At 42.6% G+C, this 13,161-nt stretch overlaps 1 protein-coding gene across 4 annotated transcripts in view; it reads right to left on the reverse strand.

Annotated features, from left to right (window-relative positions):
* Positions 1 to 11,607, reverse strand: part of LOC115193883 (ectonucleoside triphosphate diphosphohydrolase 6) — a 28,908-nt gene extending 17,301 nt beyond the window's left edge. For 2 of the 4 annotated variants that reach the window (XM_029753003.1, XM_029753006.1), the window contains exons 1-6: positions 11,515 to 11,607; positions 11,139 to 11,387; positions 9,136 to 9,475; positions 8,229 to 8,305; positions 6,826 to 6,969; positions 6,039 to 6,126 (exon numbers count right to left, since the gene is read on the reverse strand). In XM_029753003.1, coding sequence (XP_029608863.1) covers positions 6,039 to 6,126; positions 6,826 to 6,969; positions 8,229 to 8,305; positions 9,136 to 9,403 — 577 coding nt within the window. In that variant the 5' untranslated portion in view covers positions 9,404 to 9,475; positions 11,139 to 11,387; positions 11,515 to 11,607. Of the gene's footprint in view, positions 1 to 6,038; positions 6,127 to 6,825; positions 6,970 to 8,228; positions 8,306 to 9,135; positions 9,476 to 11,138 lie in introns of all 4 variants that reach the window. The other 2 variants (XM_029753005.1, XM_029753004.1) reach the window with 2 other exon arrangements.
* Positions 11,608 to 13,161: the final 1,554 nt, after the last annotated feature.

Below are 13,161 nucleotides of genomic sequence, written 5' to 3' on the forward strand. Positions count from 1 at the left end.
ATACTGATTTTATCAGACAGCATAGGCAGCAGCTCTATAGAGATGACTTGGAATGAAATAAAAAGGTCAACAAATAAAATAAATGTAGTAAAAGTTTTAAAAAAAAAACATAAAAAGTAAGTCTGAATGACACTGAGGGGCAGTGTTTTTACAGCTAATGCCGGTTTGCCTGAGACTGATGCCGTGCAGGTGTTTGTACACATGCATATACACATACACGGACAAACACACACACACGTAAATAGTGCAATACATGCACTCAAAAATATTTAGTTGGCCTTGCTGTTATGATTTTTGTTGTCCTTGATGTCTTTAGTTTTTTTGCATTGTTGTTTTCTGTTTTCCTTTGTCTTTCTTTGAATTTTGTTGGTTGTTGGTGCATTGGGGGGTGAGGGGGTCTTGAGGATGGGGAATGGAATATATATATTTTTTATTCTGTGGGGGGAGGGGGTCTTGGATGCTTGAGGGGCAGCTCTTGGGGAACTGTGGGAGGGGTGTTGGAGGGCTGGTGGCCTGGCGGTTGGGAGCTTGGGCCGGTGATCACTAGTTCGGGTTCCCGTTTTTGACCTTGTGGGAGATCTGTCGACGTGCCCTTGAGCAGGGCGTTGACCCTGGTTGCTTCTGTGTGTCGCTCTGGATGGGAGTCTGTTAGATGACTAATGTGATGTAGTTGTTGAGCGGCTTCACTGCAAGTATAATGAATGTTTTAAAGAAAAATAAAAAGTAATACACAACTGAAATATTTGATTAAAGTAATGTGAATAAATTATGGTTGATAGTAATAAGAAGTAATGTGCAGTCACTACCATCATGGAACTTTTATGAATTGATTCGGTGTTGTTACATCATTCAACCCACATAATAATTAGTGCATTTTAATGTAATATATACTGCTCAAAATAAAGGGAACACTTAAACAACACATCCTAGATCTGAATGAAAGAAATAATCTTATTAAATACTTTTTTCTTTACATAGTTGAATGTGCTGACAACAAAATCACACAAAAATAATCAATGGAAATCCAATTTATCAATCCATGGAGGTCTGGATTTGGAGTCACACTCAAAATGAAAGTAGAAAACCACACTACAGGCTGATCCAACTTTGATGTAATGTCATTAAAACAAGTCAAAATGAGGCTCAGTAGTGTGTGTGGCCTCCACGTGCCTGTATGACCTCCCTACAACGCCTGGGCATGCTCCTGATGAGGTGGCGGATGATCTCCTGAGGGATCTCCTCCCAGACCTGGACTAACGCATCCGCCAACTCCTGGACAGTCTGTGGTGCAACGTGGCATTGGTGGATGGAGCGAGACATGATGTCCCAGATGTGCTCACTTGGATTCAGGTCTGGGGAACGGGCGGGCCAGTCCATAGCATCAATGCCTTCCTCTTGCAGGAACTGCTGACACACTCCAGCCACATGAGGTCTAGCATTGTCTTGCATTAGGAGGAAACCAGGGCCAACCGCACCAGCATATGGTCTCACAAGGAGTCTGAGGATCTCATCTCGGTACCTAATGGCAGTCAGGCTACCTCTGGTGAGCACATGGAGGGCTGTGCGGCCCCCCAAAGAAATGCCACCCCACACCATGACTGACCCACCGCCAAACCGGTCATGCTGGAGGATGTTGCAGGCAGCAGAACGTTCTCCACGGCGTCTCCAGACTCGGTCACATCTGTCACATGTGCTCAGTGTGAACCTGCTTTCATCTGTGAAGCGCACAGGGCGCCAGTGGCGAATTTGCCAATCTTGGTGTTCTCTGGCAAATGCCAAACGTCCTGCACGGTGTTGGGCTGTAAGCACAACCCCCACCTGTGGACGTCGGGCCCTCATACCACCCTCATGGAGTCTGTTTCTGACCGTTTGAGCAGACACATGCACATTTGTGGCCTGCTGGAGGTCATTTTGCAGGGCTCTGGCAGTGCTTCTCCTGCTCCTCCTTGCATAAAGGCGGAGGTAGCGGTCCTGCTGCTGGGTTGTTGCCCTCCTACGGCCTCCTCCACGTCTCCTGATGTACTGGCCTGTCTCCTGGTAGCGCCTCCATGCTCTGGACACTACGCTGACAGACACAGCAAACCTTCTTGCCACAGCTCGCATTGATGTGCCATCCTGGATGAGCTGCACTACCTGAGCCACTTGTGTGGGTTGTAGACTCCGTCTCATGCTACCACTAGAGTGAAAGCACCGCCAGCATTCAAAAGTGACCAAAACATCAGCCAGGAAGCATAGGAACTGAGAAGTGGTCTGTGGTCCCCACCTGCAGAACCACTCCTTTATTGGGGGTGTCTTGCTAATTGCCTATAATTTCCACCTGTTGTCTATTCCATTTGCACAACAGCATGTGAAATGTATTGTCAATCAGTGTTGCTTCCTAAGTGGACAGTTTGATTTCACAGAAGTGTGATTGACTTGGAGTTACATTGTGTTGTTTAAGTGTTCCCTTTATTTTTTTGAGCAGTGTATATTATTTCACTGTTTACAGCAGGTCTTCAGCTACCCAGAACTGTCTGATCGGCCTGATAAGGTGCCGTGGATGTGTCCAGCTTACACCTGTGTATAGCAATGGAATAAAGCCTTCAACCAATGCCTCGAGTAGTGCTGTAGGTCCACCACACACCCAGAGGGTTGTGGGGTCCTGTCCAGAAGCAACCCCAAGCCCCTACCCTTAGACACTTGTGGAGATCCGAGAAGATTGGACAGGTGTAAGCAATCCCGCCAAAATTACACCAAGCCGTTCAGAGGGTAAGGTGGAGCTCTCACCATGTTACCACCCATCAATCCCTCTCAGATCTCCACAAGTGTCCAGATTCTGGGAAGTAGGGGCTAGGGGTTGTTTCTCGATAGGCTATGGGTATTACCTTAGCGCAATCAGTCTGGCACAGTCTAAAAATGCTGTGAAATTGATTTCCCCATCCAAAAAAAATATCTCCACTCACACACACTATGAGGTAGGGATGGGATGACATCAGTAAAGAAATATTTTTTCCATGGCAAAAATTAAAACATGAAGCAGACCAAACTATAACACAAACCTGCTGTATGTAAAATAGTGTGCTATTGTTTGGAAAATAAATGTGACTCTGGATGACAACATAATAATGTTTGTTTCCAACATTAGCGCTGTTTTCCTAACGAAGTAAAGATCCGCTTAGCATTTTATTTCCTTGCCGCGACACTAATGAGTATCGTGATACTGGTATCGTCCCAGCCCTACGACGAGGTCGCCCTACGACGAGGTCGAAATAACACTGACATTGTGAAAATTATGATAATGCCCTTATGTGTAAGAGCTGTTTGAAAAAAAGTGCCTGAAGTATCAGCCTGTTCAGGTGGGATGGAACTTTTGGCCCATATCCTGACGTCACAATGTGATCTGATTATAACAGACCAATGACTGTTCATCTGGGTAAGGGGTTGGGCTCTAGACCATCCTATCAGCCAATCAGGGCTGTGTATGCAAATATCTTAATTTGTTTCCCAACGCCCACACGATCAAACTGAGCATTTGAAGGGCCAAAGGAGGCTCAGGGAAATAAATGATTACAAATGAGTTATTTTTATTAAATAAACAGTGATGATTTAAAAATAAAATTACAACAACTGCATGGGCGCTTTAATAGCAGTCAAGTACCAGCTTCCTCTGTCCTTGCATTTCCTTGATTCGTTGCATCTGCTTTCCTCGTCTCTTTCTCAAAAATAATTTTATGAGAAGGTCAGAGGTCTTTCCCCTCCCACCTTATCCAATGGGTTTCCCCCATTCCTCGCCTTCTCAAAGCACATTGGGGGAGAGGAGTGAATGTTCCTCCCCTCAGGCAACAATGCACTTTCAAGAAGAGGCAAGGAGTGGAGAAAACAAGGACAGAGGAAGCAAGAATTTGACTATTAGTTTGACACACACACACACACACACACATACATACTGCTTGAAGAGTTTACTGATTAATGATTGTATTATATCAACTATTAAAACAAATGATGTTGATCTTTTTCATTCTTCAGCAATGTTTAGCATGGCTATAAATGGAGAAGTTGACTAAAGCACAAAAACACCTGGCAACTATGCATGAGAAATAAACATGCTGTGTCCATGTTTCTTGTGACAATTTCAATGACATGTAGATGTTTTGTTGTTGCTAAGTGGAGTTAGTCGCATTGTCCCTACCGAGACTTTTATTCTTGTAACTACACGTGAAGCTGCAAGAAAATCATATTTAAATGTATATCAAACCATTTAGAAATGTTGACCCCGATGTCACACATTGGCCCCTTTATTTATAGAAAGACCCATTTCTTCTGTAATAAACATTTAAATCTAGCCCTATCCATGTAGGCCAATGCCCATAAGTGTAAAGTGTTGAAGACATGCTCTGGAACTTTGGTGACTACTAAGTATTCTTTAAACCTCCCGCTTTGGGCTGGATGTGTCAATGTGTAGTTCATACCATGCGTAATCTATGAGCAGAATTACTGTCTTACCTCAATTAGCGACAAATCCCTAGTTTGAAAGACACTATTTACCGGAAGCTGTGTGGTGCCATTTTCCCTACATTTTCCCCCACGTGGGCCACCCCACTAGCAATTAGAGTTCCAGCCAATGAGCTTTAGCCCCCCTCGCCATTTGAGTGACAGACAGCAAGATGCACACCCAGCAGAGCGAGAGAGCAATGACGTGGTGCACATAGCTGCACATATGTGATGTAGTAAATAAATTGTCATAACCGTGAAAAACAAAAACAGCTGACTGAAGACAGGACGCCCGGGCATTCTTTCCGTTTCTGCAGGAAAATGGACTCTTTACAACGTGATGAAACCACAGATAGGAGCCAGATGTCTCTCAAGATGTAGAAATCAGAAGCATCTGCTTAGATCATTTGTTGTATATTACTTCTGAGGCACAGCCGAGAACATAATTTGCTTTTTTTTTTTTTACTGGACTGATAGCCTGCATCTGATGGTCAGTCTGAGGGGAGGGAGATAGAGGCAGCCTGATTGCTGCTCACCCTAATCAGTGTCCTGCCGCTCTCCCGCCTTCCGCTGAGAAAAAGGGAAAGTCTTCCAGCTGACAGCGAAACGGAAGTCGCACTGCATTATTTGTCTCATGCCCCAATTCATGTTGTTACTACTATGACCAAAAAATATGAATTATTCCTTGATATTAAAAAAAGACAAGCTGCTAATAATACCGCTAAGACAAGCCGCTAAATAAATAAAAAAACTTAGCGGAAACACTTTGCGATACTCATTCATTGCAGCTACCATGCTGGTGGTAGGGAGAAGTACAGTACCAGTCAAGTTTGGACACACCTACTCATTCCAGGGTTTTTTCTTTATTTTTATTATTTTCTTCATCGTAAAATAGTGAAAACATCAAAACCCTTTTTTGGTTACTACATATGTTATATCAATATTTTATATTTGAGATTCTTCCAAAGTGACCACCCTTTGCTTTTGACAGCCCTGCACACTCTTGGCACTCACAGTTTCATGGGGTAGTCACCTGGAATGTATTTCAATTAACGGTTGTGCCTTGTTAAAAGCTAATTTGTGGAATATCTTTCCATAATGCCTTTGAGCCAATCAGTTGTTGTGACAAGGTAGGGGTAGTATACAGATGAGACATTTTTATTTAACTAGGCAAGTCAGTTAAGAACAAATTCTTATTTACAATGATGGCCTACCAAAAGGCCTTCTGCAGGGACGGGGGCTGGGATTAAAAATGTAATAAAAATATAGGACAAAAACACATCACAACAGTACATAAAGAGAGACCTAAGACAACAACATAGCAAGGCAGCAACACATGACAATACAGCATGGTAGCAACACAACAACATGGTAGCAGCACAAAACATGGTACAAACATTATTGGGCACAGACAAAAGCACAAAGGGCAAGAAGGTAGAGACAACAATACAGGACAATAACAGTCATACAAAATGCCACGGCCGTCACAGCCCTACCATGACACTAGAAATACCTGCACAGGAAGGAAGTGTTTTGTGAAACTAGAGGTGGTTGAAGGCCAGACATACCTTCATCAGTACCATCCATTATGGACACACTGTCCCCTCTGGACAGGAATGGAGACTCCACAAACACCTCTCTCACCTTGATAGAAAACTTTAGGTAAGTTCACAAATCGTGTTTGGAAGCCGTTTTCCCCATGCATACTCCAGGTACATCCTTTCTATAATAAAACTATTTTCAATACATGCATGTAGTCCATTTACGTAATTGACTATTTAGATTGAATTCAAGCCACACCTCCCTTTGTTGTACAAAGCGGTTGGGTGAGGTAACACTGCCATGTAGAAGGTAGAGGGATCAATGCAACAGGTCAATTAACAACTAAATAGCAGTATTATAGGTTTAGGATGTGTCGTCCTTATCTGAATCTGTTATAGGCTATTAAATGGAGAAAGAGAGGTGGAGAGGAGGTTGTGTGAGCAGTGGAGGATCTGGAACACTGACAAGCGATAAAACTAGAGCATAACAGGTCACTTATGCAATAAACTCATGACAATAATTGCTTTCAGCTGATAGTATTACAGTTAGGGGTGAATGTAGACATGTTATGCAATTACATTGCTTAGCTAATTTCTATATGGGCAACTCATGCCTTGACTGCTGCCAACCTACATTCTCTTTCCACCACAACTTTTACAGTGTAAAGTCAGAAATCAGAGTGAAATGTAACAAGACGGCTAACACGAAAGGTAACTCCACAGGGTGAGAGTGGGGATTGTGCAGAGTGTTTGTGGTCTGGTCATCTATCTATGCAGTGAGTCCACAGACAGTGACCAGCGCCGAAAGGCTCACCCTGTCCAGTAGGTGTGTGGCCTTCTCCCCAGGCAGAAGGCGAAGGCCTGCGGTGGCCTTGAGGACCAGAGGAGTGCTGCTCCACACAGAGGAGGGAATGTTGTCCTGGGCCACCTCCAACAGCTCCAAGATCCCTTCTTTACACTGAGAAACAACCCACAGAGAAGGCAAGAGATTAGATTTTAAAAGATAGTCAGGGCAATAAGAAATTGCCTACTTTCAGGACTGTTAGCTGTAGATGTGGCACAACGCTTTTTGTCAATATACAGTTTCCTCGGGAAGTATTCGGACCTCTTGACTTTTTCCACATTTTGTTACGTTACAGCCTTTTTAATACATTTTAGAGTTTGTTTTTTCCCCTCCATCTACACACAATACCCCATAATGACAAAGCAAAAACAGGTTTAGAATTATCCACAGATATTTTCAGGTTTCTCCAGAGATGTTCGATCGGGTTCAAGTTCGGGATCTGGCTGGGCCACTCAAGGACATTCAGAGACTTGTCCCGAAGCCACTCCTGCGTTGTCTTGGCTGTGTGCTTAGGGTCATGGTCCTGTTGGAAGGTGAACCATCGCCCCAGTCTGAGGTGCTGAGCACTCTGGAGCAGGTTTTCATCAAGGATTTCTCTGTACCTTTCTCTGTTCATCTTTCCCTCGATCCTGACAAGTCTCCCAGTCCCTGGTGGAGTGCTGCAGAGATGTTTATCATTCTGGAAGGTTCTCCCATCTCCACAGAGGAACTCTGGAGCTCTGTCAGAGTGACCATTGGGTTCTTGGTCACCTCCCTGACCAAGACCCTTCTCCCCCAATTGCTCCGTTTGACTGAGGGCCAGCTCTAGGAGGTCTTGGTAGTCCCAAACTTCTTCCATTTAAGAATGATGGAGGTCACTGTGTTCTTTGGGATCTTCAATGCTGCAAAAATGTTTTGGTACCCTTCCCCAGATCTGTGTCCCGACACAATCCTGTCTCGCAGCTCTATGGACAATTCCTTCGACCTCATGGCTTGGTTTTTGCTCTGACATGCACTGTCAACTGTGGGACCTTATATAGACAGGTGTGTGCCTTTCCAAATCATATCCAATCAATTGAATTTACCACAGGTGGACTCCAATCAAGTTGTAAAAAAAATCATGGATGATCAATGTAAACAGGATGCACCTGAGCTCAATTTTGAGTCTCATAGCAAAGGGTCTGTATACTTATGTAAATAAGGTATTTCTGTTTAGTTTTTTTTACATTTGCAAAAATGTATAAACCCGTTTTCAATTTGTTATTATGGGGTATTGTGTGTAGATTGAGAAAAGATTTTTATTTAATCCATTTTAGAATAAGGCTGTAACATAACAAAATGTGGAAAAAGGGGTCTGAAAACTTTCCGATTACACTGTACATGAAGTTGATTACCTTTTCTGGATCATCAGCATATGCAGATAGACCTGGTTTTATTGCTCTGAATGTTTCATGTGCCAATTTAGGAGCCTCTGTGGGGGGAAAAAAGACAAAAACAAAAAAGTTGTATAAAGCCCACTGCAGAGAAATACTTATTTCACAATTTAATAGGAGATTGTAGGATGATAATGTTGATTTAACTAATGCTAATAGTTACCACAAAGGCAGAGATCCATGGCAAGCTGCGTGCTATTATACAGTAGCCTACATAACACTGCCTTAACAAGCAACTTGTTCTATCTTGTCAGAATTTATACATTTCTTCTGTGATGCTTATGATCTACTGACATGTCTGTGCAAAACGATTAAGGCTATTTCAACATAATCAGCAGGTGCTTGGTAACCATTAGAAATAACAATCATAGATTTAACAATAACGCCAAAACAGCACTTATGTGATTTATCTTAATGTTGAAATAATGCGATAACTAAGCCATTTGGCGAAGCTTTACAGAAACTTTTTTTATTTTTAGGATTCCTGATATGAGGCTGCGTAAGCCTAATATGAGGCTCTAAATGGAGTAATGAATTTGTGCATTTTGTACTGGCAACATCACATAATACAAATTAAGCCTGAAAGCCTTCTCACATGAATTCAAATCTGTAATTAATACTTTTTGCTGCCTCACATGGCTGACAAATGCTAAAAGCAATGCAGAAAGCTACATTTAATTGATTCCTTTTGGTATACTACATTTGCAGATGCAGCTTATTCTATGTACATGCACCCAAACATACCATGAATGGATGGAATAGAGCCAATATACATTTTCGGTTTGAGAGGTATGGAAGTAAACTTCAGACATTATTTTCTACCTCTCCCAGGCAAGGGGTGTAATATTTGTTATCACATGTACCGTACCATTGTCCTCCAGTTGAAACTTGAAGACATGGATCCTTGTCCCTGTGCTCCCAGCATCAAACATAACGCCATACTGGAAACGTCCGCTGACCACTTCTGACGAGGTTGGTCTGTTCGGGCTGCCCGACAAGCCCAATCTGGGGTGGAAGTGAGGTGGCATTTTGGAGATGGCTGGCCTTACACCATCATAGTGGTGCTTAACAAACATCAGGTAAGCCGCCAGGCAGCCCAAGAAGACAAAAACACTGGCAATCTTCGGTAACCTCATGGCGACTGGTGTGTGTAAGGCACATTCTGCAGTTCCATACAGAACTAAAGGCTGTTCATTCTGCTGTTCCTCCTATAAATGAAACAGACATACAGCAGTTAGCCATCTGATAGAAAGCTGTTAAATAATTGACGTCAAGGAGGTCATCAAGATTTAGCTAGCTAGGCCACCTGTACTCATAATTTTAAGCTTTTCAATTCGATCACTAGAATGTAGAAACTGTTCCAACTAGTACTAGCTAGCTACATCACTACATTTAAAAGACGTTCTCCAGTGATTTTGGAACTTTTTCTTTTTGAAAAGTGATATCCCAAATATAAATAAAGTAAAAGCACACACACTAAAGGGAGAAAACATTTTTTGGAGCAAATGTGTTTTTTTAGACGACTAAACTTCAAGGGGTATGGCATTCAAAGAGTGGCAGGTAGCCTAGTGGTTAAGAGCGTTGGGACAGTAACTGAAAGGTCACAGTTCAAATCCCCCAGCTGACTAGGTAAACAAAGTCTAAATGAAGTGCCTTGCTCGTGATGTCACCGGCCTCCCCATTGCTTGAGGAACAATAGAGGCGCAATAGACAACAAATGAGGAAAGCACCCCATCCACTTGTGTGATGTCATGACTTACCTGTGACATTTGTTAAGTAAATCAGTTGTTAAAGTGGCACTCCAGTCTCCTTCTCCCATCATGTAAAATCCAATTTACATAACAAAAGGCACATTGCGATCAGTGATCCAGGTATGTCATGACATAACACACGTTTGTGGGGGGGGTTCTTAGGCACGACGCATCACGACGTGCCTAGACACAGCCCTTAGCTGTGGTACATGGGCCATATACCACAATCCCCCCAGGTGCCTTATTGCTATTAAACTGGTAACTAGGGGAGTAAAAATAAATGTCATACCCGCTGTCAGCCAATCAGCATTCAGGGCTCGAACCACCCAGTTTTTAATTATGCAAAAAGGCACAAGGGGGTGTGATATGGCCAATATACCACGGCTAAGGGCTGTTCTTAACCACGATGCATAGTGGAGTGCCTGGACACAGCCCTTAGCCGTGGTATGTTGGCCATATACCACAAACCCATGAGGTGCCTTATTGCTATTATAAACTGGTTACCAACTTAATTTGGGCAGTAAAAATACATGTTTTGTCACACCCGTGGTATACGGCTGTCAGCCAATCAGCATTCAGGGCTCGAACGACACAGTTTATAAAGGTAATTAGCACAGGTGGTCGCATTGTCTTCCATAAACAAGCACTGTAACATGGGGATATTCCCGTGTGAGAACACTAATCCTATCAATGTTTGAATTCACTTAACGTTTTGAATATGTTTTCTCGCTGATATGAAAGATAAGGTCCTTATGCTTCCATGTTAGTGTTCAGACCAAGCGTCGGGAATTTTAACAAAAACTTCCCCCGGGCCCTACAGAAGATGCCTTTGTCCAAAAATGACTCATAATGTGTAATGGAACTGTGAGTTATTATCAAGGGCTAAGTTTCTCTTGACCTGTGACTTCTGTAAGACAAGACATGGGGTGGGTTTCTCACTTTTGCATTGCTAGTATGAAATCGTATGTACCTAGAATAGTGGCAGGCCAACTGTCACTGTATTTTAGGGCTGTGAGAGATGTCAGAAAATGTATTCGCAGCTAGCAAGCTACTGTAACTGGCTTTGTCCCTGGCTTGCTGATATTGAAGACAACTTACAAAACAAAAGATGGATACATACCTATGCGTGGATCATAAGTAGCTACTTATTCTGATTCCAGTTGCATGTTCGATATTCCTATTTCGGACGATGGCTTGACTAATACTCACGATATGTCAAATAATTAGCTTGTTGCGCGAAACTCAACCAGAGACTTTTGAGGAGAAGGGGAAACTCCATTGGAATTTTATGAACGCTGATAGAGTACGCTGCTCATGCGTCGTCAATGGGCAGCGCGGTGCATTCTGGTCAATTCTGGGACAAGGAGAGCTATCAAAAAACCAACATTAGCATGAATTTAGTTAACAGAACTACACCATTAAACATTTTCCGGATGTGGGAGAATTCACTTTTCTCTGTATTATCGTATAGCTTTTGGAATCGTGACATTACGTACTTTTGAGGAAAGTAGACAGGTTTCTTGACTCATACCCAGACTTTGAGAAGGGATTGCATGACGATTACTTTAGCAACCGCGGAACGCAGCATGAGAACGTGAACACAATTGGTCGACAGTCTGCTGGATGAGGCGTTATACGTTCCTCCACTGCCCTATCATTTCTCTAATATCGCTCTATCCTTTCTCTAACATTGCCGCCTCAACCCAGCCCCCGATACCGCGTTCATAACAACTGGGAACTCGGAAATCTCTGACTTAAATGCGTTCAATACAACTGGGAACCCCATTTGTATTGAAAACACAAAGAGTCACTGTTTAATTATGTCAGTGTGTGGTGATGATGTGGGAAGAAAAGACCAAAGAGCTCCCTGGTGTTTTTAAGACAACGGCGGACACCGCTGCGCCACTCGGTCTAAGGCACTGCTGCATCTCAGTGCTAGATGCGTCACTACTACAGACCCTGGTTCGATTCCAGGCTATATCACAACCGGCCGGCATTAGGAGTCCCATAGGCGCACAATTGGCCCAGTGTCATCTAGGTTAGGGTTTGGCCGGGGTAGGCCGTCATTGTAAATAAGAATTTGTTCATTATAAAAAGTTGAAATAAATAGTCTTTGATGCTATTCCATCCGAAACTCCCATGCTGTTTAAAAGTGTAACCAGCCCTCACCTTCTTGAGACCCTTGCTTAGTCCAGTTGAGTCTCTCCAGTAGGAAAAAAAATGTTTTTCCTTGCTCCCTCAGAACAAAAAAATATCTATAGGTGTTTTATTTCAAAGTGGTGTCATATCTGTTCCGTAGTCCCAATTTACTGGACTACTTTTGTCTGGTTTGGTCATTAGCACACAAATACTTGCTTGTTAATAACATGGTCAAACGGGTCTCTTTCAGAATTATCCATAAGTATAACCCTGCAAATAATTACCTGAAGAAACTCAAAAAACACATTCACATTACCTGGGGCTCCCGAGTGATGCAGCGGTCTAAGGCACTGCATCTCAGTGCTTGAGGCATCACTACAGACACCCTGGTTTGATTCCAGGCTGTATCACAACTGGCTGTGATTGGGAGTCCCATAGGGCGGCGCACAATTGGCCCAGCGTCTTCCGGGTTTGGCTGGTGTAGGCCGCCATTGTAAATAAGAATTTGTAATTAACTGACTTGCCTAGTGAGTATCCAGAAACAGTTTGGCATTTATTTTGGCATTGTCTGCATGTAAAGAGTTTATTGCAAGATATTTGTAGATGTATAATTGAAAATATTCTTGATGACTTTTGTTTATTATGGGAAAATGTACTGCTCGGTTTCCTTAACTATAATAAGGATAAAAAAAACATTTTTCCTCTTAAACGTAGTTATGCTAATGTTAAAATGTTATATTCATACATGTAAATTCACTAATAAAAAATACTCTTGTTTTCTATATGGAGTTTGAGACGTTTGTATACTTCCTGTTTCCGGAAGTATACAAATGTGTTTAATGCAATAAAAAAGGCACATTTTTCAATATATTGTTGAACATAATCTACTCTACGGGCATATCAAAGTTCCAGAATGAGATCTCTGCTCGTTTTAAAGTTAGTGCCCATATGATACAGAGAAATTGGCATAGTAGGCAATATAACCAATCCCAGCCCTCCTTTTA

Source organism: Salmo trutta, chromosome 5, assembly GCF_901001165.1.
Source record: "Salmo trutta chromosome 5, fSalTru1.1, whole genome shotgun sequence".
NCBI classification, from domain to species: Eukaryota; Metazoa; Chordata; class Actinopteri; order Salmoniformes; family Salmonidae; genus Salmo; species Salmo trutta.